We start from the raw sequence: 17,838 nt of genomic DNA, 5'->3' as shown, positions 1-17,838 counted from the left end.
TCGTCATTATTTGTGGATTTCAGTTTGGTTTTTTTTTTTTTTTTGAGGAAGATCGGCCCTGAGCTAACATCTGCCAATCCTCCTCTTTTTTTTTTTTGCTGAGGAAGACTGGCCCTGGGCTAACATCCATGCGCATCTTCCTCCACTTTATATGGGACGCCACCACAACATGGCTTGACAAGCAGTGCGTCAGTGTGTGCCCAGGATCCGAACTGGCGAACCCGGGCCACCGCAGTAGAGCGTGCGCACTTAACGACTTGCGCCACCGGGCTGGCCCCTGGATTTCAGTTTTTTACTCCTTCCCTCAGTAACAAAAATAATTAAGATTTGACAATAATTTGATAATGAGTTGGCAAATGAGGGAGTGAATTTTGTTTAGCTGATATAGTTGCTATTAAATCTTAGTTATTTAAATCATTAAATATAATTAAATGTATTTTTAAATGTGTATGTAATATATCATTGATAAAGAAATAGTATAAAATTTACTATGAAGAACAGGCTTAATTTGTTGAACTGAAAATTGCAAAGTGGTCCACATTGACCCAGGTGATGAAAAGCTACAATTTTTTAAAGTAATTTTCAAAAACAAGCCTTTTAAATTTTACAATCAATCTGTTAGGCTGTATAAATTTAGTTTGCGTGATTTGGCAAGTTCTCTTTGAAATGTTAGCCTCTAAAATATTAAATATTTTTAAATTTGAAATATTTTTCCAATCCTGAAGTATGTAGTATTTTATTAATACTGTTGTCACCTAAAACCTTTTATTAAGTGTTTATTTTTGACTGTTAATGTATTCAAAGGTAATTATGATTTATGGTGGTTTATAAAATAAAATAGATATTGATGTAGCTCCTATACAGACTATATCAATAGCAGAGTAAAAATATTAACTGCTAAGGTTTGGATTAAAAGGAATTTATATTGTAAGGAAATTATTTGTTGCTACGTTTTTGAAATGGAAGTTCAAAATGTTTGTAGAACAGAGGGAAAATCTGTGAGAGTTTCATGTCCAGTTCTGGATAAGTGAAAGAAAAAAACTCAGAAGCAAATTCAGCAAGTAGTTGTGTAACCTCTCTGAGCCTGTTTAGTCGGGGAGAGAAGGCTTACAGGCATGAAATAAAAGAAAATAATGCACTTGTCTATACACTTACTCATTTTATCTTCAGAGCAAATTTTAGAGTCAGTCTTCAGTGACAGAAGTACTTGGATCTGTCAAATAGATTTTCTCTCTCCCTTGTTAGTACTGGGTAAGCATAGGCCTAGTACTGGGTAAGCATAGGCCAATTCTCTTTCTTCATCATGTACTAAACTCCTTACAATTATAGTAGTGTTACATAAACTGTTATAGCAACAACAATAGAACATTTGTTTTACATCATTTTCAGTACAGTCGTGTTTCTGAGGCTTTACCCTGGGCTCCTTTATTAGGTATGAGACATTTCAGTTTTGGGCATACCCTAAAACAGTGTTTCCTTTCTCTTTTTAAAAGTGAGCTCCATTGTCATAGGTTTGGGACATAAATGTTCCTCTTATAGATTTATGTTCTACATTAGTATAGGCCTGCAGTGCATCTTACAAAACTCTTGTACCAGATATGTTTTGGAATTCAGAAGTCTTCAGATTTTAGAAGGGTATTATGATGTATATAATGTTTATTAAGTAACATCCCCAGTGGAGCTTGGGGCAGCCCCTGTAATCAAACACATAATTTCTACAGAAAAATGTATGAATAGTCTTATTAAATGAGATGAAGGCTATAAAGAACCTCGTAACAGTTCTGGTTAGGTTTTGCTACCGTATAAATCATTTTTAAAACTTCAGTTTTCAGAACGTTTTGGACTTCAGAATTGTGGATAAGTGATTCTGGGCCTGTATATTAAGGACTCAAGAAAGTCTTGAAGATAAGAAAACTGTTTAGTTTTATTTAATCTAGTATTTTTTAACTTTATTTGAACACAGAGCTTTTTTTCAAGTAATAGGATTCTGTAGAATATGCTTTGGGATAAGCTGTGTCATCCATGACTGGTTTATGAACCTTGACTTAGGCTGGACTAAATTCTAAATGTGGTTAATCTGGTCCATTTTATGTTGATTACTGCAGGCTTTAATTTTTGATGGAATCTCCAAATTTATTAAGCCTTCTTATTGGAATGGGAGATGATTTTTAGTAAAAACCACAAAGGCAAATTGGTTGAAAATGATTTAATAATTTTAGTACACTGTGAGGCAGTTGTGCAACTTTTAAGCATTTTTATCTGTTTTTCAGAATTGCAGTTTTCTTTCTGCTTTTTAAATTTTGAATTCACCTTTAGTTATTTAAGCCTGTTCCTTACTCTTGGAAACATTATAGAATAGAAAAACATTGGAATTTTCCCTATTGTGCATACTTATAGCACCAGTTACTTCTCCTTCTTAATACTTATTTATAAAATTTATTCATAATAGTTGCATTTATTTCTAGGTTATTTTGATGATTGTCTCCCCTCTATTCTATAACACTCTTGAGGACAGAAGGATTATTTCTGGTTTTGCATCCCTAGCATTTAACCTAGTGGCTGACACACTATATAGGAATCTATTGAATATATAAATGAACACGCATAATAGGCACGTTAATATGTATTTTTCATATGCTTTTCAAGGCATTTATATTTTTGAATTGGATTAGACTATAAATACCATTTTACAATCTGCTCTTTTCCCACATAACAGTATACCATAAACATCTTTGTGCAATAAATAGATTTCTGCAGCATCATCTTAAATGACTGCATAGGATTCTGTTATGTGTATTTTGTAGTTATTTAACCAAGCTCCTCATTGGACATTATACTCTTACAAGTTGTGTAGAGCAGGTAGAGTTGGCTGAAATGAATTAGAAATTTTAAAAATTAGAGGACTTTTCCTGAAAAAACAGACAAAAATGATTAAAGATACATTAATTGTTAGAAAAAGCATATAATTGTTTTAAGTTATTCATTTCAACTAGTTTGGTTTGGAGGGTTTTTTCTCTTCTCACATGGTCATTATTTTCAACCAAATCATTTTGTGGTAGCTCCTCTAAACTGATTAAAATAAATAAGACAAGTGGTGTTATTCTCTTATAGGTGAAGAAACTAAGGTTCAAAAATGGTAAATTTTAATAATTAAGTATATAATAAAGACATACAATGAAAGGTCAAGTAGACGGTAAATCTGTGTGCTATAGTAGTCTGGGAAAGTTTCACAGAGGATGAAGGACTTTGAAGAATAATGGGGATTGGATAGATGAAAAATGGTTAGTAGTGTGAGCAAAAGCTTGAAGGTATAATTAAGCCAGGTGTCACTGAAAAAATTAGCACAGAGAAAAACTTAAGGGAAAAGTTGAGGTTTTAGAAGCTGTTTGAATGATGGGAATATGCCATTTTTGGGTAATATCTTTCTGGGCAGGTGATGCTGTTTTAAATAATTCAATCAGGAGCCTAGTGCAAAGAAATGAGCTTGAAATAAAATATATCAACTGTGTAAAAAGCAATGAGCTGCTTTATAGGGAATGACTGAGAAAGTAATGTAATCTACAATATGTTATTACATCCTGGCCCATATTTGTGAAAAGGGTGTGTAGTTCTGTGTTGATATCACTATAGAACCTAACTATGTAGATCTGAGAATTCTATTCTATTTTATGGGACCAGGTGACTTAGGGTAGTGGGGGTAAAAGACCTAGGATGTGATTAAGTAAGTGGTAGAGGAAAGGAAGCCCACTGGGGGGCAGTATGTAACTTGCCCTGTATATATTTTGCTCTGGAGCAAAACATATTACCAAATAAAGACTGTGTGGTTTTGTAGTATCCCACGCTCCGTTTTAAAAGTAGTATTTAATAAAAAGTAAGAACTAATTTTTACTGAAGAATACAGGAAAATTTATATTCAAATTGTTTTTATGAGGTTATAAACTGAAGATATTAAGTATACTGAATATGTGTATCTTCTAACCTTAATCAAAAGAAATGCTCTGAAATCAATGAGAAGCAGATTACATCCCTGGAGAAAGTTTGACAGAATGCAGTATTTTACCATAAACAAGAGCAGAGCTTTGAAGTGAGACAGATCTAGATATACTCCAGTGCATATTAGCTGCAAGTCATCCATCAATTTATTTACCTGTTTATAGCCTGTTTCTTTATCTGTGAAAAATGAGTTAATACCACCTTGCTGTATCGTTACAAAGATTAATTGGAATTAGCAAATGCGTAGTACCTAACATGGTGCCTGGTGGTAGGAATCAATAAATGGTAACTATGATTTTTGAGAGATTAGAATTACATATGGAATGAGCTTGGACTTGGGAGTTAGAATCTCTGGCTATGGTGCTTACTTACAGTGTAACACTTGAGTAAGTTAAGTAATCTTTTTGATCTTCAGTTATCGCACAGTAAAATGGGCTGTTGCCTACCTTGGAGAGTTGTTTTGAGAATTAACTGAGATAATTTATGTAAATCACCTTACTAAGTGTCTAACACATGGTAGGCTCTCAATAAATGTTAGTTTTCTTACTACCACTCCTAGATTATCTTCTGAAACTCTTTGGTAAATTGTGTAAATTATTTAAAGTCATTGTCAATGTTTTCCTCATTATAAAATGGACTCAGGTGGACCCTCAGAATTGTAAATAATTATTTGCCTCCCTTTTTCTATCCCCAGACTGGTGAAATTTCTCATGAAAAGTAGGATTCTTGTATTTAAGGATCTTTTCTCATAACTTATTATATGCTAAATGCTGTGAATACAAAGTGAATAATGTGATTCTGTCATCAATAATTCACAGTCTAGTAAGGAGGAGAAGCATATAAACAGATAATCACAATGCTGTATGATAAGTGTTGCATTAATTAATAAACGTACAAAATGTAAAGAATGGTGGCACAAAGTACATATAAGTAAGATGAAGGAGTAAGTTAATAAAAGAATCTGAATAAGATTAAAAGACAATATTTTATTTAGACTCTTCTCATCATAGCTTAGCTAAGGCAGGTAATAACTAACATTTATTGATCACTTACCATGTGCCTAGCAGTAGCCTAAGCTCTTGACATGTTTTAACTCATTTAATTCTCACAAAGTGGGTAATATCATTATCCCTGTTTTACAGATGAAGAAACTGCACAAGGAAATAAATCAATTTTCTGCAGATGTTGCTGGTAGTAGGTGGTTAGAGCTGTTATTGAAACCCAGGTAGTTTAGTACCAAAACTCAAGCTTAAGACCACTACACAATACTACCTCCAGTTACTTCATAACATTTAAGTATCCTAATAACATGGTGAAAGGAAATGCCCAGTAACCACCTCAGCTGCTTAATCCATTAAAACAGAATGGCTGCTGGAGTTAGCTGAGAATTCAGTATCTGAATTTAGTGCCTATGTGGCAACAGTATGACATTCATTGGGAATATGAAGGGTGACTTCTGTTGTGCTTATAAACAAATACAAAATCAAATGATTTTTAAGAAGCTAATTAGAGCAGTGCTGGGGTGGTGGGGGTAGATTAAGGAAGGATTTCATTTCCTTCAAATTGCTGTTTTTATAGCCTTTCCAGACTTAGATCAGTAAGGCCATTAAATCTTTGCCCATGAAATTTAAAAAATGGTAAAGATAGTATATAGAAGAAAGGCATCCTGGTGTTCAGATGCATGAGCCCTTTTGAAAAGTACCTATTGCACCCAGTTTAGAAATCAATTACTAAGCTATATTACAGAGATACCAAGAATTGAATCACTTCTCACTGAATATTGCTTTTTTAAGCAGCCCACCCACTTATCTATTTTTGTAGGAGTTTAATTCTGGTACAGGTACTATGTAAGCACAGAAGCAAATAACGGTGATGAGAAAAGAAGTATATGTTAAGTTATTTTAATTTAATTAAAAGCAAATGTCAGAGAACAGCAAGTTGATACTTACTAGAACAAGACAGTAAAACCCATGTGAACCTCAGCAAATCAAAATTTGCAGTAGTTCAAGCATAGTATACATGCATTTTATTGAGTCAAAAGTTAGAAATTATTCAGATTACAGTTCTGTGATGTGATTAAAAGAATACAGAAGAAAATATAATTATATTGTAAACTGGAATTGTGCCTACCAGTTGAATAAAATGTTGCAGTCGAATTGACTGTTTTCATGCAAGAAGACCATATCTATATAGGAAAATGTTTAGAAAGGAACAATAGGGATTATGTAGAGCAAAGTTACTTTATGTACTTATTCATTTTTTTTTTTGAAAAAAATAGTAACTTTTAAGCTGATTTTAGCCTACAAATGATTGTGAACTAAAGTTAACTTTTAGTATTGTCTATTAATTTTTTACTCCCTTATGTAGACTGTAAGCCCCTGGAGGACAGGGTTTCCATTTCATAGTTCTTTGTTGTCCCCATAAATTGTATAGTGCCCTATATCTCATGTTTGTTGAATAATTAACAACTGATTTATTAATTTATTTTGCTAATTGCAAGTGGGGAAAAAACGTATTTACTTTAACATGTTCCTTACTAAAAATAGAGGTTATATGCATGTATGTATGAGAGAGATACTTCAGTCTATGCTATGAATTGAATTTCTTTAAAAATATGGATTTATTTTTCCCAGTGGTTTCTGATTGCACAAATGACTACGTGCACTTTCAAGGGAGATGTTTACCTTGTTCTAAAACTGGTTATTGAATACTGCCAAAGGCAGCCCATTAGGTGACTGCAGAGCTAAAGGGATAGAAAAACCTTGTTTCCTAAGCTACTGAGAGGATTTTCACATTAGGTTGACTAAAGACCACACCTTTAAAGTTCTATGCAAGTTCCTGACTTTGGGAGTCATTGTTAAAGGTAAGGTTTTCTTATGTAATCTCATTTTAAGTTGTGAATTAGATTTTAACTGAGCAGTAGTAATGTGACTATTCTGCTGATACTGTGCAACCCAATGGAGACTGTAATAGTTTAGTTCTTATATAAAGAAAACAGCACTTGTTAATATGTCTGTTACAGGTAGTTATAGTTTAATGTTTGCTTTTACTGGGGCTTGTTTTGATTCATTTTTATTTGACTCACTAGAAGCCATCTGTTAGTTATTAACTTTCAAGGTTCTATGTAATTTGGTTTTTGTTAATGAAGTGCTATCAACAGCATTATGAAGCTTTTCTCTTTTAATCTTGAAAGGAAAAAAATCCATATCTAAAAAAGCAATCACAAAGAAGAGGAAAACTGTCACAAAGTCACCTACTGTACCAGAATTTCAGGTAAATGTTTCAATTTTGTCTCAACATTTTTTTAGTTTAATTTTTTGTTTCAGTGTTTATATTGTTCCTCAAGAGACTGGCTAAATTCCACTGTAACACACATACTTTCATTGAAATGTTTTCAACTCAGACTTTTTTCCCTGCAAGTGCAGGCATAGCGAAGATTTAATCTGCTAGTATTTCAAAATTTTTTACCTCTCTTTTTGTCTCTTGATAGTCAAAAATCTCTGTGGTTTTTTATACGCTATACTGTTTTGTAGAAGTAGTTTAATAGAAATTTATATAAAAGTAAGTTTGTAAAGGAAGGTCTTCCAATAACATAATTTATACAGGATAATATTGGCTAGGTAATTCTTTTTCCTTTATTTGGGTGCTGTGGACATGGTACACTTATTAACTTAAAAAAAAAAATATTTTAACTCTTACCTATATATGAACTTCAGAGAGAATATTAAATACAGGTTAATGGTCTTTAAACGTTTCTACAAAAAGAAAACAGTAATTGGACGTATGGCCATATGATTAGGTGAAGAGTTTTTTTGTTTGTAGCTGATACTTAGAATAAACAGAGAATCTCACCCTAAATAAATAATACTTTTATTTTCTAATTTACAAAAGATGCTTTTTCTTCAACAAATGACTGTCTTTAAAAATTTCTTTGTATTAGTGTGTCCAAAATATTTCTGAGTTTTGTAACCTCATACTTAATTGCCGAAAAATAAAAGTGATGTTAAAATGAATTTCTGAGTCTCAAGTTAAGTAAAGAAGAAAATAAAGGAATAATAACTATGAAAATATTGAGAATGTATATTGTGAGTTTAACAGTTACGTATATCCAAAAATTTAGACACATCTGTTTTTCAGTAAAAATGTATTTTTGGAAATGTTCTTATGGAACTTACTAATTGGTAAAAGTTTAATATTTTTAAATGAACAGTGAAAGAAAATAGACGTGTTTTTCTCTTAGTATTATTTTAGAATAGAGTATTTTTAATGACATTCTTAGGATGAATTACAAATATTTCCACAAAATCCTTTTATATAAGGTAAACTTGGTTCCAGCATATTTAGTAGAGAATGTGTATTTACCATTTATGTAGAGGCCTTTCTACAATTGCTTGTACATGTTATTTAATGCTATAAGAGTATAACATCCTTCCACTGATGTCACGCAAGCCTTTGCTATTTCTCCCACTCATTTTGTTTTTCTCAGTCCCTCAAGGTATTCGTCCTGGGAATATAGATCTCAGGACAGATCTGGCCCACTGTTGATATTTGTCTCCATTCCTATCTTAGTGGATGGACTTTTATATGTACTAAGGGGCATAGACAGTGTTTTTAAAATTGCAGGTGATATTCATTAGTGAGGCATGAAATCAATTTAGTGGATTGCATGACCTGCATTTCTTTCTTAAGGTAACAAAGTTAAAATAGAAAAGAAATTATAAGAGAGTGTCAAATATATTACCCAATAAGGGTAATGTTTCATGAAACTTTACTTTCGATCATGTGTGTGTTATACTGGTATGCAATGCAAAACGTATTTTTGACCATGGGTTGTGAGCAAAAAAGTTTGAAAAATACTGTCTTAAGTGATGCTTTTAGTCAGTTATTGACCTGTCAGAAATTTAAGGTCAAAAGTACATGTTTTGCTAGAGTGAGCTTTTAAAATAAATAAATAAGGTCCCCTTTCTGGGTTCTTAAGGTGTCCTAGAATGTGTGTGTCTGTGTGTGTGTATTTGGCTAGGAATGGGGAATAATAGACTTATGAGAACAGTGGTTCTTATTCCTAGTTTATAATATGAATACCATGGTATTACTCATAAAGAAAATTGACAGCTATCTCCCAGGAAATAGGTCATTTGCTTCAAATAAGCCAAGAATAGGAGATAGTTTTAGTCATTAGTAAACTTTATTGTTACATGTAAAACTTACAGTTTTACCTCTCAAAATAAGTTTATGTAGAGTTTGTTTCTTTAATTATTTGAAAGTTCCCCACATATAAGAAGACTATTATATAATAAAGAGAATTTATTTCCTTCCCGAAAGCTCTAGCAATATGACATTTAGCACCTCAGATTCTGCGGATTATTCATTTTATCCAAGTTGTTTTAAATATCACATTTTTAGTATTAAACATACAAATGCTTTATAGAAATGTTTAGCTAGAAGATTTTCTTTATAGTATTCGTGCTAAAATATCTCATTGCTGAAAATAATGACACTGTTGACGGATAGATATTAGATCCTTTTTGCAAAATGTGACTTGTTTGCCAAAGGACTTGTTGTCTTCAAAGTGACAGTAAAGCATGCTTAGATAAGAAAGAAACGTATTCAGGGATTAAATTATGAAGTTTATTTTTTTTAAGTCCTAATGAATTTAAAAAGTGAATCCTGTTTTGATCTCAGCTACTTTTTAATTTGACAGTGGTTTTGTTGACTTTTTTAAAGCTAGAACTCAAACTTGTCTGCCTGTTTGCTTTAGGAAGGATCCATGTTTATTTATATACACACCTAATATCTATACCTCAGTTAAAGAAAATAATCACCCTACCCCTATTGAAAGTATATATTATAGTTATGCAAATGGTGAATTGGATTTATTTTTGTGTGTGTATTGTAAAGGGACTAACCATACTTGTACCACTTTTTCCTAAGAGTTATGTCAGTGGTTCTCACCACTGACATAACTGATAGTATAAAAATAATCTGATGCCTTTATTAAAAATGAAAATTCCTGGGTTTCATCCTTGATTCAGTGGATCTAGGTGGGTACCAGTAATCTACATAGTGGTTAAGCATATGGATTCTGGAACCAGGCTACTTTAGGTTCGAATGGCAGCTTTACCACTAACTCTGTAACCTTGGGTAAGTGACTTAACCTCTTTGTGCTTCCAATTCCTCATCTGTACAATGGGGTAATAATACTACCTAACTCATAGAGTTGTTGTGAGGATTAAATGATAGAACTTATTGTTTTATATATTCTTATTATTTATTTTTTCAAAGAAGTATGCCAGATGCTTCAGACAAAAAGTACTATATTATGAGCAGGAAAATCAGTTAAGAATTGGCTTAAGAGCATCTATTATTGACCTTCACCACTTTTTCCAGCTACTTAAAACCTTGAAATAAATCTCAGATTTGGTCGTGTTTTATAAATCATGAAATGTCATGATTAAGCCTACAAGAATTTGAAAAGTGAAAAGCCACGTAATATTATTTGTATCATATTTTATCAGAATGAAAACTTATGCTTAGCCCTACTCTGGTGTTATGGTGGGTCATACAGTTGGCATAAAGGGGAATTTGTCAGATATTTTTAGTTAGCAATAGTTGAAAAAAATTAGGAAATATTTTTATTTTCAGTATTTAGCATATTAGTGATTTAAGCTTTTATATAAAATTTAATGGTTATTACTTTTTTTAAATGACTAATTGATTTTTTATTTTTCTTTATCAGTTTTGTAATGTAAGAAAGACAGACTGAGGGCCGGCGCGGTGGCGCAAGCGGTTAAGTGCACGTGCTCTGCTGCGGTGGCCCAGGGTTTGCTGGTTTGGATCCCAGGCGCACACCGACGCACTGCTTGGCAAGCCCTGCTGTGGCGGCATCCCATATAAAGTGGAGGAAGATGGGCACGGATGTTAGCCCAGGGCCAGTCTTCCTCAGCAAAAAAAGAGGAGGATTGGCAGATGTTAGCACAGGGCTGATCTCCTCACACACAAAAAAAAGACAGACTGAAAAGTGAATATCAATTTTCCTAATAAATTTTTACCAAAAAGTCTTTCATTTTAATTTAATATTTGAGAGAGAAATCTAATATTATATGAATTCTCTTTTTGTACACAGTTACAACAAAGGCATAGGAAGTATCTTAAAATACTTCCTATGTAGGTCAAAAGTGTGTCAAGTCTCAATAAGAGAAGGTTTTAAAATAATTTCAGAACCTTAGTTACCATGACTCTGCTTTTCATTGGTAACCAAAAGTGTTTCATGTAATGCATACTTGCTTCTGTTCCATGTGTGTGATTTATTCTAAAGGCTGCTGTGCAGAGGAAATCTGGAATCCAGCTGCTAAGACTTACATAGTAGTATTGTTTTCAAACATAAGCTTAAACTCACTGATACTTAACATACCTCTGGAAAAACTGTATTTCTCCATTTAACCAATGGAGAAGCTAAGGGATATGAAATAAAATACTACCCTCAGTGTAACAAAGTGAGACCAAAACTAAAATGAGACTTGAACTGCTTCGCAGTGTTAAGGATCTTGGATTATATTATTATTTTGAATTGCTACCTCTTAAAATGAGTATTTTCAACTTTAGCTGTTTGTTTCACTTTTAACAGCATGGGTTTTTACTTCTCCTTAAAACTCTTTTAATTTTTAAATATAGTCCATTGAGAGAAGCATCTGTTTTTAATCATATGGTAGTAAAAAATATTTTAACTTATTAATCAGACTTGTTTTTCACATTACATGTAATATCCTTATTTGCAGGTTTTGAAGTAGTCATTATTGCTGGTTTGGTGATCGTAAGAAGTGAGAAAGCATTTTCCTGTCCTCATAGTTTTAACAGGTGTTAATATAATTATAGTTTAAATACAATATAAATTTTGAATTTACATGATGCATTGAGTGTTTTGCTTATAATTTTTATGATAAATTATAGGATTGTTTTATTAGAATGGTAGTGAATGTGATCCATTTTGTTTGGACCTATTCATTTTGACTTTTCCGCATTGTTTTCCCTTTGCTTTTTAATGTAATTTACTGTGATTTTTTTTTTTTTTTGTATGCTACCTTATGTCCTTTTTGGAACAAATAAAGTAAATATCGCTCAAACCTATTGAGTTTATACCCAAAGGGCATAATTTTTAGCTTGAAGTAGTGATAAAGTGAGGAATGATTTATTTTGTAATTTTTCTGAGATGTGGTCATGGAGTTCTTTTGATCTCTATAGGACCTCCCCTCCCCCACTACGTACACACATTTCTGCTTCTTGAGTTGAAGAGAGGGCCTTTTAATATTTACCATTTAATAGAAATGAAAGCTTAGTTATAAATTAAATCCTAAAACTATAATATATGTTCACTTGTTGTTAGATTTTTTAGTTTGTTTTGTTTAGAAAGACCCCTTAAAGGATATTCTACAATAGGAGGAGGATGAGTCCTAGGTGCTATGGTTTCCTCTACCAGTGTGTCATCTTAGTTACTTTACCTCTGTTAGTTTTAATTAGCTTATATATGAATTGGAGATATATCTTTTTAGTTTACGCCAGGGTTTGGACCAAATTACATATTTTTGGTCCCTTTCAGCTCTAAGATTTATCATTTTGTGGCTGTGTCATGGGTTGCGTCAAGTGAAAGGTTAACTTGAGGAAGAGTGTGACAACCTTAAAGAGGTTCTTCCTGGGGGATAAAACTCTTCTTGTAACTTCTGCGGTATGACTGAAAATCTTCTCTCATGAGTGTTGGCAGTGTGACCCGACTGTAATCTGAGCTGCTGTGTAGCTTCCCTTTTCACCCCTGGAGGCCCTGAGCCTCAGATATGTTTTTCAAATTCAGGTTAATGAGAAGGAGATTTTAATAATAAGGTGTTTTGCTTTCTTCAGAAGTGCATCTGTTCTCCTTATTAAGGTGAACTTTACTTATTGGAGGGGTTCTATTTTTAAAAACACTATTTGAAGTTGAGTTGATGTTAAAGACCACATATATGCCTTACTTTGTAAAAGAGAAGGAATAGAGGGTATATATGACAGAGTTGGCATAAATCAAATTATTTTTTCTTCCAGTATTAGTACCAAAATTAGAATTATAGAATTTTCTCATAGCTTAACTTGACTCTACATTTTGGGTATCTATATTAGATATATATTACACCTATATGTGGAGAGAGGTATATATTAGTATACAAAGAGAGTGTAAATTGTTTTGTAGGTATTATTCGGTCATTTTAAGATAACTTCAAAGTTAATTTTTTTTTTTTTTTTTTTTTGGTGAGGAGATCAGCCCTGTGCTAACGCTAACATCTGCCAATCCTCCTCTTTTCTTTTGCTGAGGAAGGCTGGCCCTGGGCTAACATCTGTGCCCATCTTCCTCCACTTTATATGGGATGCCACCACAGCATGGCTTGCCAAGCATGCGGCGAACCCCGGGCTGCCGCAGCAGAGCGCATGCACCCAACCGCTTGCACTGCCGGGCCAGCCCCCAAAGTAAATATTACTAACAATATTTTGACCCTCAAATTCAATGAAATTTATGTTTGAGTCATGTTATTTATTTTAAGGAACACTTGTCTTATAATTGTACATTTAATTCACTATTCCATCCCTTATTTGGAAATTAATCTTTTTGAATTTTCAGACTCATTAGCTCCATAGTACCAGAATGTTTCAGTAGCCATGCAGATTTGTAATTCATAATCATTTAGTACCTTACTGCTCAAAAGTGTGGTCTGCAGATCATACCTCGGAACTTGTTAGAAATGCAGAGTCCTGGGTCCTGTCTCAGACCTAGTAAATCAAAAACTACATTTTAGCAAGATTCCCAGGTGATTTTTAGGCACAGTAATTTAAAATTTGAGAAGCACTGATTTAGTACAACTTACTAACTAGGTAAAGTCACTTGAAAGTGTTATTTTATGTAACTCTTAAGCTATAGAAATCTTCCATGGTTTGACTTCAGAACTGGGTTATCTGTTCCTTTAAATGGATCATAAATATTTGTTGATCTCCTGACTACTACCAATTAAAAGATCTTAAATTTTTTAGGGTGTGTTTTGTTGTAGGGGTGTATGTTTTCATTGTTATTGTTAAGTTTCTACGAACTACATGCAAAATGTACCCTTATTTCTTGTATAATAAGACAGCTAAGATGAAAGTGAAAATTCCTCTGAGCTTTGCCATATGCGCAAATGAGAAATCTATGCTGTGATATTAACTAGTACACCAAGTTCAGTGGAAAGAGTGTAACCATCTACAAGCTGTGGGGCAAATTTGACGTGGTAGTCATCATAGCAGATTTTACAATGGGAAGGTTTAGTTGCCACTGAGTGCTTACTAAAAACCTGGTGTAGGGCCAACATTATTCTGAGGCTTTATAGATATAATAGAAGTTAAAGACATTATCCAGTTCTAGAAGCACTTACATAGTTAGCCAGTCCATTGCTTGATCATCAGTATTTCTTCCATAACTCTAGATTTGGCAAATGGGAATGTGTAGTTTTTAATAAATATCAGCTGCACTGTCCTGCTACATCATTGTATACTGTTTCCTACTCTGAAAGTGTTTCATATTGGTTACTTAAATATATATCTTTCCTTTGTCAGTTCTGTGAGTTTGAAATTATGTAGATATTTCTAATAATAATTAATACTAATTAAAATCTGTCATAATTTTTTCTTAGTCTATTAGGTTGAACCATATTGCCATTTTTGTAGATCAAAGGTATTTCAACTATTTCATATGGTTCAACCTAATAATAAAGAAAGTTTTAAGGGGCTCCTAGTCTCCCATTTTTGTCACTTAGTAGTCACTAGGAATGATCTTGTTGTAACACACTTCTACTTCTGTTGTTTTTGTTTATTTTCTTTTAAAAGAAAGTATGCTTTTTAGGAAAACAATACCCTTACACAGAAATTAATGAATGTAACAAACATGGGCTGATAAAAATTAATGGTGAATTAATAGCTTTATAAGTGTAGTATTTTTTTTTTGATTATCACACAGTATAAACATTACAAGACTTTCATTAATCTAAAACTTTTCCACTGTATGTGGTTGCAGTTTTGTTTTAGAAATCTTTTCTTTTTCACTGTAGATTTTTTAAAATAGCTTAAATTATTTTAGGGAAACAAGTTAAATATATTGAATTAATTGCAAAAATTCAGAATAATTTTATAAGAACTAAAATGTATTTAATATTTTTGTTGTTACTGACACTTCAATGTTTAAAAGTTTAGTAATTAAGCCAAATAAGTTTGATTGTTAATAACAAAAACCAGTTATTTTGGCCATTTGCCAACATTACCAAGGTGAAATAAAATGAGCCACACAATTATGAAAAGAAATAGATGCTATCTGTGGAGATGGTTTTATTCAAGGCTACTAAAATCATATTAAGAATGTGTACTTAATTTCTTTTACTTCTTTGAATATATTACATGTAATTGAAGTCCTTCTTTATTATCAATCTCAACAGCAATAGTACAGTTTGTTTAATTGTCTAGTTAGCAACCAAAGCAAAGGTACAATGACAGTTCTCCTGGAGTGCGTTTATTCACCTACTAGGAAACTGCCTGACAAAGCATTTCTTAAAGGTGATTCAGTAACCTGTGAAATCTAGGGTGAGTTTCCAGATCTTTGTCATTCTGGGCTGAAAGTTAATATGTTAAGAAAGAACTTGGATTATAAAGTAAACTGAGAGGTGGGGTTGTGGGATGAAACCACCAATGTTGAAATTTCAGCTATTTTTATACTAAGCCTGAAGTTCATACATCATAACCAGTAAATATCTTTTAAAATATAAACTGTGGAGCTTTCTTTGCATTTTGCTGTTACAAAGACAACTAATTGTAAATTCAGTGTGTGTTAAAACAACTTCTGTTACCACATTTTGGGTGTTTTATATTATGTGTTATCAAGCTGTGTTTTTGTGTTTTATTTTAGCTTATTTGCACTAATCTTGATGAACTCAGGGAATTAATCACAAAAATCGAGAATGAACTCAAAGATCTGGAAAACAGTAGAAAAAAATCGGTAGGTGTTGATCCAAAAGTTCTATCTGTTATTGTCAGCATTAAAATTTATTCCTGCTTTTTTCTAAAGCCTTTTTTTATCTTGTTCTCCTGGATTACATAAAAATTTACAATGAAAAATAGAAACGTTGTTTCCTTTATTTCTCCTATGTGGTCTAGTTTTTATTTTTAATAAACAAAAATGGTGCCAGGGCAAGTAAATTAATTTTGTTTGCCTGGTTTATATCAGGTATAGTTTTAGATATTTCCCAGTATACTGGTTGGTTGGTTTCTGACTGGTAGTTTTTTGGGTAATGCTTACCTCGCAGACATTCTTAATTAATAATTATGTGCTTTTAATGGAAGTTTATTGCTTAGTAACATAAAATTTTAATTAGCTGTGACATAAATAACAGATGTAAATTGTTTATTCCTGCCCCCAGATGTTTTTGATACATGCTTAACAATATGTCTTTAAGAACCTTTATCAGCTAAAGGTCTGTTTTTCACTGTGTATTCTAAATTCACAATTAATCTTTACTTTCATTTTTTATTTTTGAGAGAATAGAATATAAGGACATTATATTTATTCACTCAACCCTTGGAAAAACACTCAATTCTGTTATTTATTAAATCAGTAATAACCATTTAACTGGCATTTATAGTTAACTTGTTTCACAGATTTGAAACACAATTACACACCAGTAAATAAATGGGGAAGACTTTAAGCATTGAAGAAAATCAATCATCATTTAAAAATTCGTTTGTTCTATGTCTTATGAGTGTCATGAAACCACTTTTAGGTCTTTGTTCAGAACCTTTTAATCTAGAATTATTTATAAAATAAGGTTAGTGATAGAGCAAGCTTCGTATCAGCAGATTTATAGTAGTCATTTTATATGCTGTTTAGAAAAGACAAATTGGTAGCGCTCTGAAGGGAGGAGACTGAAGTACCATAAAAGTACAACCTTCTGAGGTTATATAATACAGGGAAAATCAGCCTTAAACATTTCAGAAGTCTCTCATGTGATACCCCTGAAAATATCACTATAATCTAGGAGACAGAATAATGTTCATAATGGTAGCCATCAATTAATAAGAAGACATTATGTTCAATATACAATCTGAGAATGCAGAAAATTGCATATTTTAGAAATATTTCCATTAAAAATGGTTTAGACCCTTATTAAACTTATGTTTTTCATATATATAAAGTTTGGTATCTGGGCAATCTCTTGATATGGAACACCAGGTGTTTTAAAATTTACCTCTGTGATATATTTCTCAAACAACATTTATATTAGAATATTTTCCTCTCAGCCAAAGGTTTTTTGGGTTTTTTTTGTTTGTTTTTTTTTTTTGGTGAGGAAGATCAGCCCTGAGCTAACATTCATGCTAATCCTCCTCTTTTTGCTGAGGAAGACCGGCTCTGAGCTAACATCTATTGCCAATCCTCCTCCTTTTTTCTCCCCAAAGCCCCAGCAGATAGTTGTATGTTATAGTTGCACATCTTCTAGTTGCTGTATGTAGGCCTCAGCATGGCCGAAGAAGTGGTGCGTTGGTGCGCACCCAGGATCCGAACCCGGGCCGCCAGTAGCGGAGCGCGCACTTAACCGCTAAGCCACAGGGCTGGCCCCCAAAAGTTTTTTTTTTAATATATTTGATATTACATGCTCATAAAGGACTGATTCTATTCTTTAATAGGAAAAAAGTCTTTTAATCAGCATATTTATAGATTTTTGCAGAAGCTGTTTATTTTTAGTGAGTTGTCCATACTTCATGCCTCTAAACAGAATTCTGTTAAATAAATTTGCTAATTGTTTTTTATGCTGC

The 17,838-nt window shown here is 32.6% G+C and overlaps 1 protein-coding gene across 4 annotated transcripts in view; it reads left to right on the top strand.

The window, feature by feature from the left end:
* Positions 1 to 17,838, top strand: part of KIAA2026 (KIAA2026 ortholog) — an 87,676-nt gene that overhangs the window by 43,825 nt on the left and 26,013 nt on the right. For 3 of the 4 annotated variants that reach the window (XM_058565767.1, XM_058565766.1, XM_058565765.1), the window contains 2 exons: positions 7,187 to 7,266; positions 15,938 to 16,027. In XM_058565767.1, the coding sequence (XP_058421750.1) occupies positions 7,187 to 7,266; positions 15,938 to 16,027 (170 nt within the window). The remainder of the gene's footprint in view (positions 1 to 7,186; positions 7,267 to 15,937; positions 16,028 to 17,838) is intronic. The other variant, XM_058565768.1, reaches the window with a different exon arrangement.

Source organism: Diceros bicornis, chromosome 22 (assembly GCF_020826845.1).
Source record: "Diceros bicornis minor isolate mBicDic1 chromosome 22, mDicBic1.mat.cur, whole genome shotgun sequence".
NCBI classification, from domain to species: domain Eukaryota; kingdom Metazoa; phylum Chordata; class Mammalia; order Perissodactyla; family Rhinocerotidae; genus Diceros; species Diceros bicornis.
This window is presented reverse-complemented; position numbering and strand designations above follow the sequence as displayed.